Consider the following 21,890-nt stretch of genomic DNA (forward strand, 5'->3'; position numbering starts at 1 on the left):
TGCGTTGAAAATAAATATCCGTGGAAGGCCCACAAGGTCGCTTGCATCGGGACCTCCAGAACACTCACTTCCAACAATTAAGGTCAAAGAAAGAGATCCTTCAGAAAACTCCAGCACGGGGTGTTCTATGCGGTACGACCGGTACATCTTTTGATCAGTTGAGATTCCTGACGGTTTTTCTTGTCCGATGCCGGCACGAATTCAGTGAAAATCAATTAACTCCATTCCAGGGACACAGGCCAGTGGATAAACATATTCACAGCTCCACCACACTCGGACAAAGAAAACAGGACGAAAAACGCACCTGCAAGAGAACTTCTTCCTATTCCCTCCACCTAACTTCCCCTCTATTCAATCAGCAGAAAGAACAAGGAAAATAAAAGGGGGGATCCAAGTCCCTTATACTTTTTTAAGCACATGGTATTTATTAGGCATTAATTGGCGCACAAATACACGAAATGGTTACTTAATTCTCACCCCACCCCCGTAGCAACATCAAAAGACGTGATCGCATGAAGACACTCACGTACAAACATACACACTCGCTCATACTTGGACATACTTAGCCTCACATATTACCCTGTTCTCTTTATTAGGGTCAGTTTAAAAAAAAAAAATTTTTTTTTTAATCAAGAAAGCAAAGCACATTCAAAAGAAAAAAAAAACGCAAACTTGGTTTTGAGTATTCATAAAATTAAAAGCTCTTGGCCAGCTCCCATGCTGGATTTCATTTCATGTTATTACTTAATTAGAATTCCTATTTATAAATAAATAGTACCAGTAAAATATTACATCTGAAGAACCCTGCAATAACATTTTACTTACACGCTTATTTTTTTTTTTTAATACTGTTTTCTGCTTTCAATAACCACAGTTTGGTGTCGGCATCTGGCGTTGGTATGATCACTTTGGAGAAAACCAATCGGCGAGCACGTCTCACCCTTTCTCTAGGAACGGCGGGCCTCGCGTGGCGTCCGGGCCGGGTCGCCGGCGACGGTGACGGACATTTGGAAGCTTGGGGCTGGCTTTGTGTTTTATCAGGACGAATATTTGCTTTGGCCTTTTTGCAACGCTTGTCGGCACAGAGCTTGCTCCTGGCTTATCACAGTTCTGCCCGCGTGTAACCCAAGGCTTTTTAAGTTTTTCAAAGCAAGCTTTCCGGTCGGGAAGCTATAGGCCACGTCCTAGCGACAGACGGCTGGAAAGACACAGAGCTGGGACGACGGGAGGGCTGAGTAAGATAGGAGGCCAGACGGAGTGCAACGCTATGCTGACCCCGCTGGTAAAGAAGAAGGGCCAAGCGGGGCTCCGCGAGGCCCGGCAAGGTGGGAAAAGTCGGACAAAGGCCAGGACGTAGGGAACTTTCTTGAGAACATCACGTGGCAGAGGTAGGTAATTTCTTAGTCAAGGGCAGGGTGGCGAATCTCCGGTTCCGGCCGTGGTGTACGTGAGGGGAACCCCCACAAGTACATATAGGAAACACACTTGCCTCAGACCTCCCCCCCTCCCCCCCCATAAGGGACTGGGTCCCATTAAGAAAATTGAAAGAAAAAATATATTATTATTTATTATATAACAACGTCAACATTAACACTGAGACAGGAAAGACTCCAGCCACACCTTTAGGCTAAAACCCTCGATAAGGCAAAGGCCTTTGGAGGCCAAAAGAAGGAATCACGGAGGACTCCCGGAGGAGGCGTGAACATGGCCGGCCGCCGCGTGGAGTGGTCGTGGCAGGTGGGGTGCATCTTGGTTTTTTTTGTTTGGCTTTTTTTTGTCTTTTTTTTTTTTTTTTAAGTGTTGAAACAACAAAGTCGCCTTTTTTGAATTGTGGTTTCGAGCTACTGATTAGATCAGCGTCCAGGGCTCTCGAGGGCAGACGTGAACGCTGTGGAGGAGAAACGCCCCCCGCGGGGGTCCTCTCTGCTTCCGTCTGTCTCCCGCTCCCTCTCTCTCTCTCTCTCTCTCCCCGGCCAACGTCTGTGACGAAGCAGCCCTCCCTTTAGCTGTTCTCGCTCCACTCTGGCACCATGCCGACCCCGTGCACAGGGTGGTACTGATGTGGGGACAGGGTCCTCGGCACGCCGTGAGGATACAGGAACTCGGACGGCTGAAGGCCGCCGGGGGACTGGAGGCCAGTCTGAGGCCCGCACTGCCTGACCGCAGGCTGGTGGGCCGCGGAGGGCTGGTGCTGGAACATTCCCTCTCCGAGCTGCGGGGAGCCGTGGTTGGCCACGCCAGCCAGCCGGGGGACCAGGGGCCCCGAGGTGAAGTGAGCAGGGAAGGGCTGGTAGGGCAGCCGGTCCATGGGCTGCACCGTGGTGACCGTGCAACTGCTGTAGGAAGGCATGCCGGACCACGTGTTGCAGCTGATGTCCTCCAGGCTGGGCACCGGCTCGCTGGGGGGCACGGAGCTGGCGTACATGCAGGCGTGCCGCTGGGCCGACTCTGTCCTGTAGGAGGCACCCAGGGCCTGCTGCTGGGGGTAGCCAGAGCGGTAGAAAGGGTCCTCAGGGCTGGGCGACGTCTCCATGTAAGGCTTCTTATACGGGTGGTCCGTGGTAGAACATTCTTCATCTGCTAAGACAGGAGGAGAGAGACCAGTGAGGCCCCGGGACCAGCCACCCCTCATTCTGAAGGCGGAGGGGGACCTCGGGCCCAAGGTGTGAAGAATCAAGTCCGGGAGACTCAGCTCCAACCTCCTCTCTGATTAAAAAAAAAAGAAAGAAAGAAAGAAAAGAAAAGACAAGGAAAGGAAAGGAAAGGAAGAAAAGAAAAAAAGAAAAGAAAAGAAAAGAAAAGAAAGGAAAGAAAAAAGAAAAGAGGGAGGGGAGGCGCCTGGGTGGCTCAGTCGGTTAAGCGTCCGACTTCGGCTCGGGTCACGATCTCACAGTCCGTGAGTTCGAGCCCCGCATTGGGCTCTGGGCTGACAGCTCGGAGCCTGGAGCCTGCTTCGGAGTCCGTCTCTCTCTCTCTCCCCCTCTCAAAAATAAATAAACATTAAATAAGTTGTTTCAAGTAAATAAGAATGATAAAGTAAAATAAAATAAAATAAAACAAAATAAAGAGGGTAGAGACCTCGAGCAAACAGGCTGACCTTTCTGAGCTCAGTTTCATCTATAACATGGAAAGGACAGTAACGACACGCTTCTACTTTTCCACTTTTCACGGTGAAGGGAGGTGTTGAGAAGGAGACGGAAAAATACAGATTAAGCAACTTAGTCCAGAGCTTGGTACAAGAAAGAAAAAAGAAAAAAAAACACCCAATAAGTAACAACTATCACTCTTTCCTTCCCTCCGCTCTGGCACGTATGTTCCATGAAGGCGGGACACTGTCCTACCCATCACGATATTCCCAGATTCCGGTACATTCTGCGTGCGCAAAACAGTAATAACACCGTCAACAACAACAGTAAAAACAAACGCCAGCAGCGTTTCCCCTGCCTGGTGCTGTTCCAAGCTGTCTCCGGAAGGTACCCTGTGACGTGGGTTCTGGGATTATCCTCATGCTGCAGATGGCAAAAAGGAAGCACACAGAGGTTCGGAAACTCGCCCGAGGCCTCACGCGCGTGGCTGATCAACAGGGGAGCGAGGGTTGCAATTCAAGGGAGCTTACTGCAAGTCTCTGCCCTGCGGTACTACACTACCCAAAAAGCCATGCGCTAAAATACCCGTGCGACAGATGGGAAGGACAGATGGACACGTCGTGCACACACGGCTGGGTGCTCGGACGCCGCCCCAGCTCCTCTCCCGATGCCTCCGTGAGCAAGGCTCAGTTAACATCTGCAGAGCTGGTACAACGTAACGTCAGTCCACTCCCTTCCCCAGACAGTAGTCCCCGGCGTAGGGCAGTGGAGGTACTTCTGTCCCTGGAAGAGGGTCTCCCTTCGTGACTCTGGGGTCACTGCCTCGTTTGGGAACAAAAGTGCGGGGCTGTGTCCTGGAAATACCCACTGAAATACAAAGTTTGGAAAACAGCACGTGCCTGGCACAGCTTCGCGTGCAGTTTGCGGAGCTCACGGGTCCCCTAAAATCCAGACCCCGAGTTAAGGAGCGGAGATGTATGTGAGTTTCGATCTCGTTCTTCTGCTTAATGCCTGTGTGACACCAGCAGGGCGTCTGCCCTCTCGGAGACTCGTTTTTAGCGTCTCTGAATCCGAGTTAATGCTATTTACCTCACCAGGCAGCTAAGAATTAAATAAAATCAAGCATGTAAATCTCCCAATAGCTTTCGTCAAGAGCAGCTCTTGTTGCAATGGTAACACCACCAGTTGGTCCCTCGGCAGACCTGATGTAGATTAACACGCCTCCAGGTGTTTCCTTTAGGGAGGCAATATTTGAGAACTTCTACCAAGGTGTAAACCCCAACACAGATTCATTCATTCCTTAGCTGGAATTTCAGCCCCCAGCCCGGAGATTTTCCGTCCTCATCTTCCAATCTCTTTCAAATCAATAAATGTTAAGAAATCTGTCTGTCGTGGGGCGCCTGGGCGGCTCAGTCGGCTGAGGGTCCGACTTCGGCTCAGGTCGTGACCTCACAGTTCGTGGGTTCGAGCCCCGCGTCGGGCTCTGTGCTGACAGCTCGGAGCCTGGAGCCTGTTTCGGATTCTGTGTCTCCCTCTCTCTCTCTGTCCTTCCTTGCTCGTGTTCTGTCTCTCTCTCAAAATTAAATGTTAAAAAAAGAAAGAAAAGAAAAGAAGAAAGAAAGAGGAAGAAAGAAAGAAATATGTCTGTCGTTGGGGGGTGTAAAGAAGAAACAAATACTGGAACATTCCTCCCCCTCACTGTGATGGCCAACGGCCTGGCGGTGAGGGCAAAGAACAAAATGGGAAGAGATACGAGTTATTATTTATGTAGCACCTCCTAAGTGACCTTACCCTAATCTCTCAGTAATTCTTCAAGATGGCTGCTCTCCAGCCTGTCTCAGCGGCAGAAACCGAAGCTTGGTGAAGTGACCTTCCCGAGGTCACACAGGGAAGGGGCAGAGGCGGGACTCGAGGTCAGGTCTGGCTTCCTTTGCCAACCACACCTTGCTTCCAGCGCTCCAGATTCCTCATATCCAAGGCCACTCACCCAGTCATCCAACAGAGACGTACTGAGCCCCTACCAAGTGCCAGGCGGTGGGTGGATAGAGAGGTCAATGAACAGTCATGGTCCTGCTCAGCGCACATGGCGGGGGCGGGGGGGGCCCTCTCCAGCCCACCCTGAACAGCGAAGGTGGGAGGCTAACAGCCTGTGAGCCTGTGCACGGGGGGTGGTCCTTGCTAGAAAGCTCCAAGTGACTCATTCACCCCACAGGGAGTCCTTTGGTTTTGCACTGGATTTTAAAACAGCTCCCCAACTCGGATAGGGTGGCCTGAGTTTAGGTTCCACCAAACACTTGCCCTGGTATCAAGCTCGGGAGTGACCCTCACAGGTAGTAAAAAAAAAAAAAAAAAAAAAATCTCCCCAATCAAAACACATCTACGCTGGGATCGTACCCGCCTCACAGCAAGCGCGTTGTTAGCTAGACTCTTTCTGGGACACATCTGGGCCCCAGAGGACGCCCACGCCTGTGTCCAAAAGAAAGGGAAAAAATGCGGCCGCTCTTCCAGGTGCTTCGTCTACATCATGCCAACCATCCGAACGTTCGAAGCCATCCAGATGAGCCGGTGGCCACATTTCTCACCTTTCCACGGGGCATCTCTCTGGCATCTTGAAGACATTGTTACACGCAACCTTTTCTGTCCTCCCCACCTCCTCCCTTGGTCCCATCGTGCCTCCGTGCTTCCTTCCAACCCCACCCCCACCCCCGCCGCCGGATCCATAAATCTGAATGTTTCCATTGTTGCTAGAATCATAACCTTTGGGTTTTCCATTTAACCAGGGCGTTCCCGTTTTCAATAATAAAAAGTACAGCTGCAGGGTACCCTTGGCAAGAGAAAAAAAAACAAGGCAAACTAACCATTCCCGAGTTTCTGATCCCCTTCCAGATTTGTTACAAGTAGAAAAAAAGGAAGAATAATATGAAAAAGGCCGAGGCGCATTTTGGAAAATCGTAAAATTACACATTCCAGTCTTTAATAACCCAAAGATCTGATGCAGAGTCCTAAGGAAAAGCAAAACGCTGGCTTGTTCACGAAAGCGGGTCCTGAACATTCTCACATTCCTCTTGGACCTCATCACATTGTCAAGAAATTCCGAAGCACGGATCCAGATTTCAAGTGGGTCGCGATAAATGGTTTGGATGTGATCCCTGTGTCCTTTTGGGTTGCGGCTTGATTTCCTTCTCTTTCTTGGGAGCCTGATAACCAACCGGTCAACTGCAAAGACCTCTTTCCCAGCCAAGCCTACTTTCCACGGCCCGGGAACGCGCTGTAGTCAGCCATCAAGTCTTCCGTGAGACGGGTCCAACAGCTCAGGTTCAGGAAGTTGAAGAACAAGAATGCTCAGTCGTAGTCCACCTGTCCTGAACCCCGCGGTGTCTCCTGAATTACGGGAAAGCTCTTATGGGATGCTGAGCACCCGTCACCTCATTGCCCCGTGAAAATCCCCGGCCCCTTGCGTCTTTCTGGCGGCTTTTGATTCTGGACCACGTGGCTTTGATGATAAATCCAGACCACAGATTTTAGGGCGCGGTCACGTCTCTGACTCTCCCTCGGCTATGTGACCTTGGGCAAACCACTTTACCATTCCAATTTCTGTTTTTGACTATATAGGAGGCTAATACTTAACTTTGTTGTAGGAATGCACGTAAGAAGTGTGCTTTAGTTTCTATCTTCCTTGCCCATCATGTGTTCAAATCTTAGCTGTCCAGGGACGACGTGTCTACTCTCCTTTCCCTCTGGACGATGGGACAGATGGCCCTGGGAAGGCTGCCCCATGCTGGAGGGTGTCTGGGTGGATTCGAGCCGGAAAACCCACAAGCCTGCTTTGAAATCGCTATTCCCGTTAAGGACATTTGTCACCATTCCCAAACAGGTCACTTCCCTCGCTGACTGGGTTCACTCAGATGAAAGACTATGGTCACCAGCCACTGGGCTGAGTGACCTTGAGCAAGTCAGAAGCGGAACTATAGTTCGGTCCCTCCGGGTCACAAAACCGTGCTCTTTCAGAGGGCTTAGCCTTTCGGCTTTCACGAAACCCGCTGTGTTCAGAAAATACGAAAGGGTGGTAACCTTGACCTGGATGGATGGGTGGGTGGATGGATGGGTATAGATGGGTGGGTGGTTGGACGGATGGATGGACAGATGGATGGATGAAGAATGGTGCGTGTACCCGTAATGTTAGCTCTTAGCCCAACGTGGAAAAGACCGGAATGGTACTGTAGGGAGATCGTCAACTGGGAACCAAAAGACCCCAGTCTGCCCCTCACTTAACCACCACCTGAAAATCATAAATTCATCCACTTGATTACTATCTGTCTCCCCAATGAGAGTACAGGTTTCGGGAGAGCAGGGACCCCGGCCACCTTGCCCCCCGACCCCGGCTTATCCCCCATATTCAGCACAGTGCCCCGGACACAGTAAGAGCTCAACCGGTATTTCTTTGACAAATGCGTCCCCGATCTGCCACTCACCAGCCCCGTGACCTTGGGAAGCGAACCCAACCTCTTGGTCCCCTGTTGACCCTGCAAAATGTTGAGCCCCCTCCCCGCTCAGGGGTTACAGCGCGGGTCCAAGGAAGGAAGCAATGTGAAATTCCTCGAAAAAGCACACAGCGCCGACAAAATGCACCCTGCAAAACTATATCCCCCGCCCTTCCTCCCACCTCTGACTTGCCTTTGAAGGGCCAAGGCAGTATATGGCTTTGCTTTAAATCTTTATTTGGGTTGCCTCTGATATCTAAATGTGGGAAGGCGGTGGGGGGGGGGGGGGCTGTCAGGGTGGGAGGGGGAACAAGAGACAGACAAGTGTTCTCCCAGGCCCCGGGGTCCTGGATTTGATTGAGTGGCGTTGATAAAAGACCTTCCCAGCTCTTTTGGTTCCATCCATCGGGAGAGATAGTTGGGAGACAGCTGGGTCCAAACACAAGAAGCCCTCCGGCCGGCCTGGCCCTTTGACATTTCATTGGGCCTGCCTCCTGGGCTCGTTGGAAAGGAGACAGACAATGAGGGGAAGTCAGATAGTGGGACAGGCAGGGGACCGGGGGGAGGGGGGGGGGCGGGGAAAGCCACCCATGGAGTCACCACTTCGCGGGACTCCCAAACTGGAAGGAAACCTGGCTGATTCCTTATCACCTTACAATGGAGGCTGATGATGAATTGCTTTTTGTCGTCTCCATCTCCGAGGCACGCAGGACAGACAGAGCTTGGCTGGAATGCTGTCCCTGGGAGCTCCCTTTTGGGGGGAGGGTGGCGGGGGGTGAGAAGGGCAGAGGTTTCCCGCCCCCCCCCGGCCCCCACCCCCACTTCACAGGCACCAGCACTTTGCAGATCTCCTGTGCAGCATTAGCCCACTGTGGTCATCAGTTATGTCACCACGCGGGACGACATCCGACCCTCTCGCCACCGTGAGCTTCAGAAGCGCAGAGCGGCGGCCAGCTAAAGGGCACTGCGCCCTTAGACCATCTCGTCCCATCTCACCGCAACCCTACGGGGGAGGTGCTGTTATCACACTCGTAGTTTTGCAGAAGAGGGAGTTAGGGCTGAGAAAGCGGGGGGGGGGGGGGGGGGGGTTGCCCGCAGCCGGAAAGCGTCAGCTGCTGTGACCTCCTGTCACAGACTGGTCGCCACCCCACTGGCTTCGCCCGTGGCCATCTCAAGCTGACCCTGAGCTCACCTGAGGACCCGCCGAGTGCCCTGTGCGGGTCACCTGCTCCCATCACGGGAGGGGGTCCATTCCCCCCCGGCATTCAAAGCCTTCAGACTCTCCCCCGCCGCCTCCAGGAGAAAAAGCATTGACACGGATGCTGCTGTAAATATCGAGCCTTAAAGAAGTGCCTTGATTCTTTTTAACTTCTTCCTCCCCTTCTTCTGGTCTGGCATTAATCGACAGAACTCCCTAATTCAAACCCGGTGAGCTCTTCATCCGTGTGTCTGACCCAGTCTCGGTCTCGAGACGGGTCTCTAGCGGAGGATGGCGTTTTGAGATCGTAGCTGATACTGCTGACCAGGCATGGGTTCAAATTCTGCCCCCCGGGAGCCTTCGGCACGTGCGTTTACCTTTCCGGGCCTCAGTTTCCCCACCTGTAAAGCGGGTGAATAACCGCACCTACCTAGCAGCGTTGTTGAAAGGTCGTGGTGGAGAGCCTGGGCGGGGCACCCTTACACAGAACACAGAACAGCATCTCCGTGCAGGGTCCTGTGGCCCAGGTGACATCCTCAACCCCTGCTGGGGCCTGGAGAGGCAGACATTTTTGCACGCATCTGGTCTCCAGGCCACGCAGCAGCGGACACGCTGGGAGCCGGGCCAGGGGTTCTGTTGGGGTGATATCATTGTTCCACCCTTCGGGATCCAAGGAGTGTGGATGGGCTTCAGATTCAACCTGGAAAACAGCCTCACCCGGATCAGCACCCCAGCCCCGGGCTTGAACCAACGACGGCCTTTCTCTCCGTCAAACTGCGAGATCGGTACACGTCCAATAGTCAAACCGTGCGACTCTCCTCAAGTAACCTCGGCTCACAGAACACTGCCAAAGCATCTGTTTCCATCAGTTGTTAGTGAGTTGGTATATATATATATTTTTTTTTTCAGATGTTCCAGACACTGGGCACTGGAATTCCAAAGGCATTGAGTTGGCTACTGAGGCTGGGAGACACATCCAGGCCACACTGGGCCCGCCGGAGCAAACCAGTGACTGCTTATTGGGTCCACCTTGTGCTAAATACGACAAGCACGAGGGACGCCTGGGTGGCTCAGTCGGTTAAACGTCCGACTTCGGCTCGGGTCACGATCTCGAAGTCCGTGAGTTCGAGCCCCGCATCGGGCTCTGTGCCGACAGCCTGGAGCCTGCTTCGGATTCTGTGGCTCCCTCTCTCTCTGCCCCTCCCCCACCTGCACGGTCTCTGTCTCTCTCAAATAAATAAAATAAAACTTAAACAATATATATATATACGACAAGCCCAATTTCATGACATCCTCACACCAAGCCTATAAGTCTAATCGTGAGCCCAAATCTATAGATTAGAAAAAATAAGGCTCAGAACAGTTAAGTAACTTGCCCCTAACCATAAAAATTTGCAACTGGCAAAGGTAGGATTCATCCCAATTGTATGTAGTTCCCTCCGTCCTGTATCTTTCTCGAAGCTTCACTGGGACGGGAGCCTTACCACCTCCCCCTCCACGGACACACTTCCTAGAGCGACAGCCGTAACCAGAGCCAACACCTGCCGGGTGCTCACCGAGTATCAGGTGCTCTCGGGAACTCGGCACCATTTACAAAGCGAGAAACTGAGGCACAGAGACGCCAGGACACCTGGCTAAGGCCACACAAGAAGCTGGCGGCAGAGCTGAGACTCGAGCCTGGGTCCTCCAGCCCCGTTGCCCACGCTGTCCCCACCGTGCCTGTCTGCCACTCACACAAGCAACGGTTCCAGTAAAGCTGAACTCAGCCACACACCCCACCCCCCCCCCCATGTCAACCACTTTGATTCTGGCTCGAAAAATATGCCACCAGAAATTCCCTTCGGTATGATAGGCCTAGACTCAGATGACTCAGGAAAAGTCCCCATTTCTCATTCGGCCAAGAAAACTACGCAGCGTCTCAGACAGAGTTCAAACCAGATTTAAAGACAAAATGCAAAGGAGAGAAAAACAACCCGTTGTGATTTTTCTCCTTTCTTTCTTTTTTGGGTGTTGGTTTGGATCTAGAAAGGCAAGAAGACGAGCTCAGAATCCACCCACCCAAGAGAAACCGTAGCACATAAACCAAAGCACATCCAACTGTAAGAAAGCTCCCTGCAGCATGGCTCGCGGGAGGCAACGAAAATGCTGGAAGCAACCACCGTGTCTGCCAGTGGGGGTGGAAAAGCAGACGCGGCTTCACCCTTTGCGGGCAACGCTCTCCCTTCGGCAACTAAAAAGCACGAGGCAGCTCTAGGCTCGGGAAAAGATCCTCCGCGGCATAGTCTCAAGTTTAGGAAATGCAAGTTGCGATATTCAGACGGCAGAGCATCAGCCGTTAGAAGCAAAAACAAAACCATTTTTAAGTGCTTGTGCGTGCGGGTGTAAACGAATCAAATAAGACGGGACGTTTCAAATACACTTTCCCCAAGGAAGGGGCCAGAACTGGAGGAGACATGTCAAGTTCTACAGATATGGTTTGAGTGTCTTACAACCTCCGTGAGTTTTTATATTGCTTACGTTTTTGAAATAAGCAAATGTAGTTGTGTGTACCTCTCTTCCCCCAAGGAAAGGAAGGAAAAACAGAAAGGCAAGGTGGGCAGGCAGGGAGTACCACACTCACCTTTCCTCTTGGTGCAGTGATAAATCTGGCTGTGCTCCTGGGGCAGTGGGTATGGGTTGGGCGGGGGCAGGAGATCCTGGGAGGGGCCGGATACACCATTCTCGCACTGGTACTGGGACCCCAAGTTGGACGAGGAGGACAGAGCTCGAGGCTCACTGCTGAAAGGACTGTGGTTGGAGGCTACTTTCTGTCTTACTGTGCTCCTGGGAACCACGGGATATTCTTTACTGAAAGAGAGAAGGTGAGAAATACTGTGGATCAGTGCCCCCCATACAGGTGCCCCCCGCTGGCTGAGCCACGGGATCAGAGAATCCACCAGAAATGTGTCACAGCATAAGAAACAAAGGCGTCTTTGATGAGTGAAGCGATCCACTTGTACTCAAGTGCATCAAATAAACACACATATATTTAGGCACTAACTTTTCATGCCTTATACGTTAGGCAAGTGGGTTTACGTATAGTTCTGTATGTATACTGAAAGTTAAATGAGCTCCACCGCTGAGGAACCCTCTTCATGATCAATGAACACACAGCGTCTTGAAATACTTCAATCTGTTACGTATGTCTTTGAATTCCCTAATTCACAAGCTAAAAGAGGTGAGTAGTCGGGGTCACTTAGGCTTAACTCCCGGGTTTCCATCTTTAAAACAGCGCTCAGGTCTTTGGTCAACATTAGGAAAAAGGTAGTTGATCCTCTAGAATAGTCAGGAACGATCTCCAGGTACCCTAATCTGTGCCTTACAATTTCCTTTTGAGCTGTTCTACTGGTCACCACTGACATCATATTTAACTTCTCCTCCGTGCCTGGGTTGTCCCATCTGTGAAACAAGGATAGTAAAAATCCCCAGTTCAAAGGATCGTTGAGGGAAAAAAAAGAAATTCATACGTGTGAAAGACGGAACAGTAGCTGGCACAGAGCGAGCGTTCAACAAACGACGGCCGTCATCATTACTGTGGTCGTTTTGAGAGAGTAAGGAGAGAGAAAGAGAGGAGGGAAGGCAGAACAGGGCCAAAGGAAACAGAGAACAGAGCACAGGATCTAGGACTGGGCAGGCCCAGGTTCAGGCCCCCCCCCCCATCACTTATAGACTGTGTGCCCCTCTGAGCCTCAGGCGTCACACGGGGAAACTGAGTAGAAGAAAATCCAGTGACAGCCTACGAAGAGCATCCTCCCAGGTGCTCAGAATCTGGTTTCTCACACTTGTCCGGCTCGCACGCGCCACATTCCCTTGCCTTCAGCTTTCACACCAGGAATTCCCACGCCTTTCCTCATAAGAGCTTGGGAATTTCACCAGGAACCTCCCCCCGGGGAAGGAGGGAGCCCCACAGGAAGCCGGGTAGGTGAGGAGTGTCAGAAAAAGAGTCTGCAGAGGAGTCGGGAGGAGGGGTGGCTCTACGATAAAAGGGAGAATTGAGGGGCGCCGGGGTGGCTCAGTCGGTTAAGTGTCGGACTCTTGATTTCAGCTCAGCTCACGATCTCAAGGTTCGTGAGTTCGAGCCCCACCCCGGGGTCCATGCTGACCGCAACAAGCCTGCTTGGGATTCTCTCTCTCCCTCTCTCTGCCCCTCCCCTGCTCATGCTCTCTCTGTCTCTCAAAATAAATAAATAAATAAAACTCTTTTTTAAATTTTAATAAGTAAATAATTTTAATTTTTTAATGTTGATTTATTTTTGAGAGAGAGAGAGAGACAAAGCATGAGCAGGGGAGGGGCAGAGAGAGGGGGAGACACAAAATCCAAAGCAGGCCCCAGGCTCCGAGCTGTCAGCACAGAGCCGGACGCGGGGCTCGAACTCACCAACCGCGAGATCGTGACCCGAGCCGAAGTCAGACGTTTAACCGACTGCGCCACCCAGGCGCCCCGATAATTACTTTCAAAACAGGAAGAACTGAGAGGAACATCTGTGCTCATAAGAAGATTAGAGTCTGACCCCCAGCGTGTGCTCATCCATGCAGGGAAGGGGGCTGCTGACATCTGGAGTGGGGAGAGGAAATCGGGGACAGGAAAACCACAATCAGTGTGCAGGCTGATGGAGGGGTGATCCATCCCATCGTTACTGGAAGGCGACTGGATAGCATCCCCCCTTTTTTTTTTTAATATACAATAATGCAGATCCAGCAATCCAATTACGATGAATTTCCCTAAGAAGTTGACCAGGTCAGTGCGCAAAGACATAAGCCTGAGGCTTTTCCCTGCAGCCCAGGGCAAAACTAGAAATGGCTGAAATGCCCTCATTAATGGCTAAGTAAACTCTGACAGAGCCGAGCAATGGACTATTACACAGAATTGAAAAAGAATGAGGAGGGGCACCTGGGTGGCTCGGTCGGTTAAGCGTCCGGCTTTGGCTTTCGGCTCAGGTCATGATCTTGCGGTCCGTGAGTTTGAGCCCTGCTTCAGCTGAGCTCAAGCCCCACTTCGGGATTCTCTCTCTCTCTCCCCCTCTCTCTCTCTCTGCCCCTCGCTCACTCACACTCTCTCTTAAAGAACTAATACATAATAAAAATACTTCCATCACTGTTGTTTAATACAACTGGTGTTCTTCTGCAATCCACACAATTGCTACGATGCGTCGAATCGTGTTACTCTGAGAAGTGACACGTCAGTTTCACGAGGCCACCAGAGAGGCCCATGCCACCAAACAGGCTGCGACCGCCTCCCGAGAAGAAAAACGTATCAGTAAATCCCAAACTCAGCTGTGATTTTTGCCATAAACCAAACTCTTCTTTTACGAATCACGTTTTTCAATCCGTTTTTCGCCAAGTGCGTTTAGCCTCACTCTGAGCGACGAGATCTGCAAAGCGACGGCAACTGTAGAGCAACTGAAATAAATACTCATTGAACTCAAAGAGGGGCGCCTGGGTGGCTCAGTCGGTTAAGCGGCCGACTTCGGCCGACTTCTGTGCCGACAGCTCGGAGCCTGGAGCCTGCTTCCGACTCTGCGTCTCCCGCTCTCTCTCCCCCTCCCCCACTGACAACTGTCTCTCTGAAATATACACAAACATTTAAAAACAAATTAAAGGGGCGCCTGGGTGGCTCAGTCGGTTGAGCGTCCGACTTCGGCTCAGGTCATGATCTCACAGTCTGTGAGTTCGAGCCCCGCATCGGGCTCTGTGCTGATGGCTCAGAGCCTGGAGCCTGCTTCCGATTCTGTGTCTCCCTCTCTCTCTGCCCCTCCCCTGCTCATGCTCTGTCTCTCTCTGCCTCAAAAATAAATAAAAACATTAGGAAAAAAAATTTTTTAATAAAATAAAAAATTAAAATTTTTTTAAAAACTAAAAAAAAAATAAAAATAAATCTACGTTTAAAAAGAGCGCACGTGGGGTGCCTGGGTGGCGCAGTCGGTTAAGCGTCCGACTTCAGCCAGGTCACGATCTCGCGGTCCGTGAGTTCGAGCCCCGCGTCGGGCTCTGGGCTGATGGCTCAGAGCCTGGAGCCTGTTTCCGATTCTGTGTCTCCCTCTCTCTCTGCCCCTCGCCCGTTCATGCTCTGTCTCTCTCTGTCCCAAAAATAAATAAACGTTGAAAAAAAAAATTTTTTTTAAAAAATAAAAAATAAAAAAAATAAAAAGCGCACGTGAAATCATGTTACGTCCAAAGAGCGCTGCATCTAGCACATTCTGAAGGGTGAGCTGCATTGGCCCTCTCCATCCTTTCTGTGACCCTTAGGAAGTAGGGACTGGTTTTGTCCCCACTTTACAGATTAGGAAGCCAAGGCCCTGGGAGAAGAAGCAACTTGCTGCCCCTGGTCACGGAGCTAGAAGGACCCACCACCAGGACTCTACCCCAGGCGTCCCCTAACGACTTCTCCGCAGGCTCCTGATGGTGTCTTTCCATTCTCAGAACACAGTATACTTTCAGGAGAGCAGGGACCGGGGCCCAAGATTCCTCTCCCGCTTCTCCCACCCCTCGGGGGCTGGAATGATCTCCACCCTGGCCCCGGACTTTGTTTGTCACGCGAAAACACGTCAGAGTAGCCAGGCAGGGGATGCAGAGCATCCACCAAGTTTCCATGAGGGCACAGAACCCTCACGACACCCGGGGGTCCCCTGGCGGAGCTTTCCCGTGCTCTGGGCCATCTCAGAACCCAAGCTGGAGCCGTCCTGAGCAGCCACAACACTCAGAACCCCCTCCTGGGGCCAGAGGCCTGAAAGGAATAGAATTAGCTTTACGGTCCTCTCTTTGAGGTTCCAGCTACGTAATGGAAAGAAGAAGAAAAAGAAGAAGAAGAAGAAAAAGAAGAAGAAGAAGAAAAATTAGAATAATAATAAAACATTACAAAAGTTGTCAACTCTTGCTGGCAATTCTGTTCGGGTCTGCTTAGTTCCAGAGCTGGGCTGCCAGAGCTCCGACAGGAAGGGGGAAATCTCTTTCAGTCGTACGTTCTTAATGGGGAAGGTTATTTTTTTTTAATTAAAGAAAACAACTCCCAAAAAATGTTGGCCGAGGGATTTTACAAGAGAATATATCAATGGACTCCGTGGAATTCTCCCCTCCAGTGCTGCCAACTTGCAAAACAACTCTCTGCAAAGGCCAAACCCTGCTTTTGATTACTGACACTCCCAGAAGTGGGAAAGCCACATTATCCCAACAGCCGCTTGTCCCTCACAGCTTGTTTCTCTGCAAGGCGCTTGAGACATCATCCCCACCGTCAATCAGGAACACCTCCCTCTCGGTGCCTGGCGTGCAACGTCCCCAAGCCCATCTGACAGGTGTCAAAACAGGAGCGTGCAACGGCGAAGCGTCCCCTCCATCGGTACGGGGTCGACACAAAGGGGGGAAAGCGCCGGCAATCCACCAACACGGGGCGGGGGGGGGATTTTCCCCGGGCTCCCCAATGCACCAAAGGAACGCGGTCAGTAGCAACAAGAAGGTGTCTAACGTCCTTGCAGCGGGGAAGACAAATTGTCTTCCTCTACAGCTCGAGAGCGGCAGTGAGGAATCCAGCGCGCTTGGGGCGCCTGGGTTAAGCCTCCGACTGCGGCTCGGGTCACGATCTCACCGTTCGTGGGTTCGAGCCCCGCGTCGGGCTCTGGGCCGACAGCTCGGAGCCTGGAGCCCGCTTCGGATTCTGCGTTTCCCTCTCTCCCTGCCCCACCCCCGCTCACGCTCTGTCTCTGTCTCTCAAAAACCGAATAAACGTTAAAAAAACAAGAAGAAAGAATCCAGGGCACAAAGGGGGTAAAGGTAAAAGTTGAAAAGCCCTTGTGCATCTAGGAAGAGGGCAGCAACAAAGTGCTGGGGGTTTTGTTTTGTTTTGTTTTGTTCCAGCCTTACCCTCATCTTCCGGGCGATGAACTGAAGCCTTACCCTCATTTGATCCGGGCGATATGCCCACCTCACCGATAGGATTACATGCACTTCAGAGGTAAAGAAGCTGAGGCTCAGAGAGGTCAAGCAACTTTCCCCAGATGGCACAGCAGAGGATAAAGCCGAGCTTCTCCCGGGCTCAGTGCTATTCCAAAGCTCTTACCAACTCACTTACACTCGATCGCAGGGAATTGTTGCCTTCACAACAACAGCCTGGGCAACACGGCCGCCCTGTTGCATAAGGCATCCTGGTGGCAGCAGCTGGAGATGGGCTGCATCGGGCAACATCAAGTTCTACTGGTCAACCTGTCAATCCTACCGTTTGAGCGGCCTTGAGTTTACCGAAGGTCACCCCCCCGCCCGCACCCCTGCTCTCTGCCAGCCGCGGCCACATCCTCAAGGACGGGCTGTGCTCAGTCCGGGCTCGCCCGACACAAGCCGGGGTCCTCAGCCCCTCCGCTCGCCCTGGGTGCCGGCGCCCCGCAGAGCAGCTTCTCCCCGGCTCGGGCCCCCGCTCACATTCTGTTCCACGTGAGCGAGTGCAGTGAATGACGCCATTGTCGCCGGGGCTGGGCTGTAAAACGTTACAAGGGAATACTGCGATCCGCGGCCAAACTGCCCGCCGCCAGCTAATGAACGCCCCCGAGAAGGTCTTCCACTGCAGCCAACTGAATCGGCCTTTTCACGGGAGCAGGTGGCAGGGGTGCTGGGTGCTGGGGGGGAGGGGTGTTGTCGCTCCCCCCCCCCGCCCCCAACCCCCGCCAAGCCCAGCGAGCCCTTCTCAAACAACCGAAGCAGCTTGCTGGGGCAAGACTGGGATTGCAAAATCCCTGTCCCCGCGGAGCAAATCCCTCCTCTGCTGGAACCTTAATCTGTGATTAAAATTCCCACCATCCCACAAGGGCCTTGGCGATTTATTCACTCTCTAGTACCCTCAGGGGCGCTCTTCTGATCTCACGTGCGTGGACGCTTGGGGGGACCGGGGACAGCTCAGCCCAGGCAGGACAGAGCTCAGCACACAGAGGGCTTTGCCATTATTTTTATGACTCAGTTCATGCCGCACCAGCACGCTGCAGAAAGCGCGGTGAGAACCGGGCGCGCTAAGAAGTTGGACACCCTCTCCCACCGCTGGTTCAACAACCGGGGCTGCAGGATTCGAGGGGGCACCAAGAAATTCAAAGGCGCCTCTCCCTCTGTGGCTGTGAGCCCCCACCTTACGGCACTTCAGTTTGAGAACTCGGGGCTCCCCGGTTGAATCTCCGGGTAACTGAATATCAGGGTGGTCATGTGGAGTCAGGGCTCTGAAGTCAGGCCTCGTGGACGTGCCTCACCAGCCACAAACGTGGCCACGGTGGAGCTGGCTAGCTTCCACCTTTCTCTGAGCCTCAGTTTTCTGTCTGTAAAATGGGAACAGTAAAATCCACTGCCTCTTGGGATTGTAAAACAATACGATGCGTGGAAAGGCTGAGCCCGTAGGCGGGACACACAGCTCGATGAGCACCAGCTTACAAATCGCCCGTTACTCGATTCTGAAGCAGAGATACCTCCCTTGCCCGGGCTCTGATTGGTCTAGGAACCCCCCCTACTCTGCCCAAACATCAGATATTTAGAACTTGTCAATGTTTCCAGAGAGAGGGCCATTCTTGTTATCACCTCCTCAAAAGCGGTCCAGAGACAGCTCTGGGATCACAGAGAAAGCGCTGAATAGTTTCATGGACCGCTGATGACATCAATCTTTGCCTCAGTTTCTCCACTCACAGAACGGGACGACCAAGGCCCACGTCACATAGCATAGCTGTGAGCCCCCAAAGTAAGAGCTAGGATGTGAGGCTACGGACAGGAAAGGTCAGTGCAAACGAAACTTTCGATGGGGCTCACGGTAAGGGTACAATCCGCCTTGGTTCAGTCTCCTAAAACTATCAGTTTCAACAAGTTTAACCATGTCTTTGTTTTACTAGTTTTTTTTTTTTTTTTTTTTTTTTTTTTTTTTAATGATTTTAGACGGAGGATGGGAAGGTGGAGGGGACTTTCTGAGGTCCGGCCTCGGTCTTTCTGGAAGCCGGAAGACTGGGAGGGCCCGGACTAACAGATCTTCCTCAAACTGCTTCCTATACCAGAGGGGATTGTTTTGAGGCTTTTGTTCTGAGGGGACGCACGCAGGGGCCCCTCGGTCATGCAGAAAGAAGTAAGTCAAGGAGCTGCTGGTGACCTTCAGTTCGAACAACGACCTTGGCAAAGCCACCCAAAAGCAACCACTTCTGCAAGAATGCTAAATGGCCTGTGTACTAATATAAAAATCTGTCTCTCCCCCTAAAAACAGACACAAACACCTATGAGGGAACGGGTCTCTAGGGAGACTAACTTCTTTTTTTTTTTTTTTTTTAATTTTTTTTCTTCAACGTTTTTATTTTTTTTTTGGGGGGGACAGAGAGAGACAGAACATGAACGGGGGAGGGGCAGAGAGAGAGGGAGACACAGAATCGGAAACAGGCTCCAGGCTCTGAGCCATCAGCCCAGAGCCTGACGCGGGGCTCGAACTCACGGACCGCGAGATCGTGACCTGGCTGAAGTCGGACGCTTAACTGACTGCGCCACCCAGGCGCCCCAAGGGAGACTAACTTCTGATGTGAGAACATGACTGGGATGGGGCAGCTGAGATACAGGGCTTAGAGTGAGGATGGCTAGAGATTGGAGTGGGTTTCAAGCTTGGCTGCACAGTACAACCACCTGGGAGAATTAAAGGGAAACAAATGTTCACTCCGGGTGAAATAGTTAAAGGAGATTAAGAATGCATTCACTGTGGGGGCGCCTGGGTGGCTCAGTCGGTTGAGCGTCCGACTTCGGCTCGGGTCATGATCTCGCAGCTCGTGGGTTCGAGCCCCGCGTCAGGCTCTGTGCTGACAGCTCAGAGCCCTGAGCCTGCTTCGGATTCTGTGTCTCCCTCTCTCTCTGCCCCTAACCCACTCGCATTCTGTCTCTCTCTCAAAAATAAAAATAAACATTAAAAAAAAAATGAATGCACTTATTTTCATGAGCACTGAATATATCGAATTGTTGAATCACTATCCTGTACACCTGAAACTAATAGAACACCATGTATTAATTATGCTTCAATTTAAAAAAAGTATTTCAGCAAAGAAAAGGAATACTGACTCCTGAGTCCACCCCACCCCCCACCCCCGCAAGAGTCTGATGTCATTGTTCCGTGGTGCAGCCTGGACTTGGCGATCTTAAAAAGCTCCCCAGGAGAAAGAAGCCTTATGCAAAAAGAGTGCACGCTATAAGCATCCATTTATACCAAATTCTGTAACAGAAAAAACCCACAGTAGAAAGGAAATAAAAGTCGAATTGCTTCTGGTGGGGACGTGGGGGCAGGAATTAATTGGGATGGGGCATGAGGGAAGTTTCTGGGGTGGGGGAATGTTCTATATTACGATGGGGGCTTGGGTTTCATTTCACAGGAATGTGCGTTTGTCAAAAAGCGAATGGTGCCCTTATGGTTTGTGCATTTCACTGTATGTAACTTTACCTAAAATAGAGATTTGTGAGCAAAAATGGAGTCTTAGTTAATGATACGCATGAAGCATAGAGGAGTGGAATATACTCGTGTCTGCCACTGCCACTCAGTATGAAATGCATAAAAAATAAAATTGATGGATGGATGGGGTGGTGGATTGATGGACAGATAGATTGGTGGGTGGATGGATGGATAGATGGACTGGTGGATGGGTGGATGGGTGGATGGATGGAGGGAAAGACGGACTGGTCAATGGATGGATGGATGGATGGATGGATGGATGGATGGATGGAAAGACGGACTGGTCAATGAATGGATGAGCAGATGGATGGATGGATGAATGGATAGATGGACTGGTGGACGGTGGATGGGTGGATCGATGGAGGGAAAGACGGACTGGTCAATGGATGGATGGTGGATGGATGGATGGATGGATGGATGGAAAGACGGACTGGTCAATGGATGGATGGGCAGATGGATGGATGGATGGATGGATGGATGGATGGATGGACTGGTGGATGGGTGGATGAGTGGATGGATGGATGGAAAGACGGACTGGTCAATGGATGGATGGATGGATGGATGGATGGATGGATGGATGGAAAGACGGACTGGTCAATGAATGGATGGGCAGATGGATGGATGGATGGATGGATGATGGACTGGTGGATGGGTGGATGGTAGATGGATGAATGGGTGGATGGATGGATGGAAAGACAGACTGGTCAATGGACGGACGGGTGGATGGATGGATGAATGGATGGATAGATGGACTGGTGGATGGTAGATGAAGGGATGGGTGGATGGGTGGGTGGATAGATGGACTGGCCAATGGATGGATGGATGGATGGATGGATGGAAAGACAGACTGGTCAATGGATGGATGGGTGGATGGATGGATGGATGGATGGAAAGACAGACTGGTCAATGGATGGATGGGTGGATGGATGGATGGACAGATGGACTCATGGATGGTGGATGGTAGATGGATGGATGGGTGGATGGGTGGATGGGTAGGTGGATAGATGGACTGGCCGATGGATGGATGGATGGAAAGATGGACTGGTCAATGGATTGATGGGAGGATGGGTGGGTGGATGGATGGATGGATGGATGGGTGGTCAGATGGCTGATAGGGCAAATATGTAACAAAATATTAACTGTAGAATGTAAGCAGCAGATTTGTGGGTGCTCACTGTACCCTTCTTCCACGTTTTCTGTATGTTTTACAGTTTTCATAACAAAACACTGGGGAAGCACTGCGGGTACTTCTCACATTCAGCCAAAGTTGAGCGCTTACAACAAAGGGTTAGGTTTTACGCAACAGCCCAGCACACGGGATCTATTTCCAGATCTATTTCACACATTTACCTGAACACCCGTGCCCGTTCTGTAGAGCCAGGGGATTACCCAGGTGCGAGCAGGGGACCCCCTCCATCAGAAAACGTGCCAAAGGGCCGTTTCTGAGCCCTCCCTAGAGCCACCGATTCAGAACCTCTGAGGAGGAAACCCAGAAATCTGCTTTTCTTAACAAGCTCCCCACCCCCAGGTAATTTTGATGTCTGCCAAAAGTCTGAGAAGCGCTATTCGCACGTGAATGCGTGATGTGCCCACAGACACTGTCCCTGAAGAGAAGGTATGCCGGAGGGGGGGGCGGGGACAGTGCTGCAGATGAGCAAGAA

General features: G+C 51.6%; 1 protein-coding gene across 5 annotated transcripts in view; it reads right to left on the reverse strand.

Annotated features, from left to right (window-relative positions):
- Positions 1 to 399: 399 nt before the first annotated feature.
- Positions 400 to 21,890, reverse strand: part of TBX5 (T-box transcription factor 5) — a 48,698-nt gene continuing 27,207 nt past the window's right edge. For 4 of the 5 annotated variants that reach the window (XM_027043895.2, XM_027043894.2, XM_053205847.1 and 1 more), the window contains exons 8-9: positions 11,386 to 11,612; positions 400 to 2,580 (exon numbers count right to left, since the gene is read on the reverse strand). In XM_027043895.2, coding sequence (XP_026899696.1) covers positions 2,003 to 2,580; positions 11,386 to 11,612 — 805 coding nt within the window. In that variant the 3' untranslated portion in view covers positions 400 to 2,002. The remainder of the gene's footprint in view (positions 2,581 to 11,385; positions 11,613 to 21,890) is intronic. The other variant, XM_027043897.2, reaches the window with a different exon arrangement.

This window comes from Acinonyx jubatus, chromosome D3 (genome assembly GCF_027475565.1).
Source record: "Acinonyx jubatus isolate Ajub_Pintada_27869175 chromosome D3, VMU_Ajub_asm_v1.0, whole genome shotgun sequence".
Lineage (NCBI taxonomy): Eukaryota > Metazoa > Chordata > Mammalia > Carnivora > Felidae > Acinonyx > Acinonyx jubatus.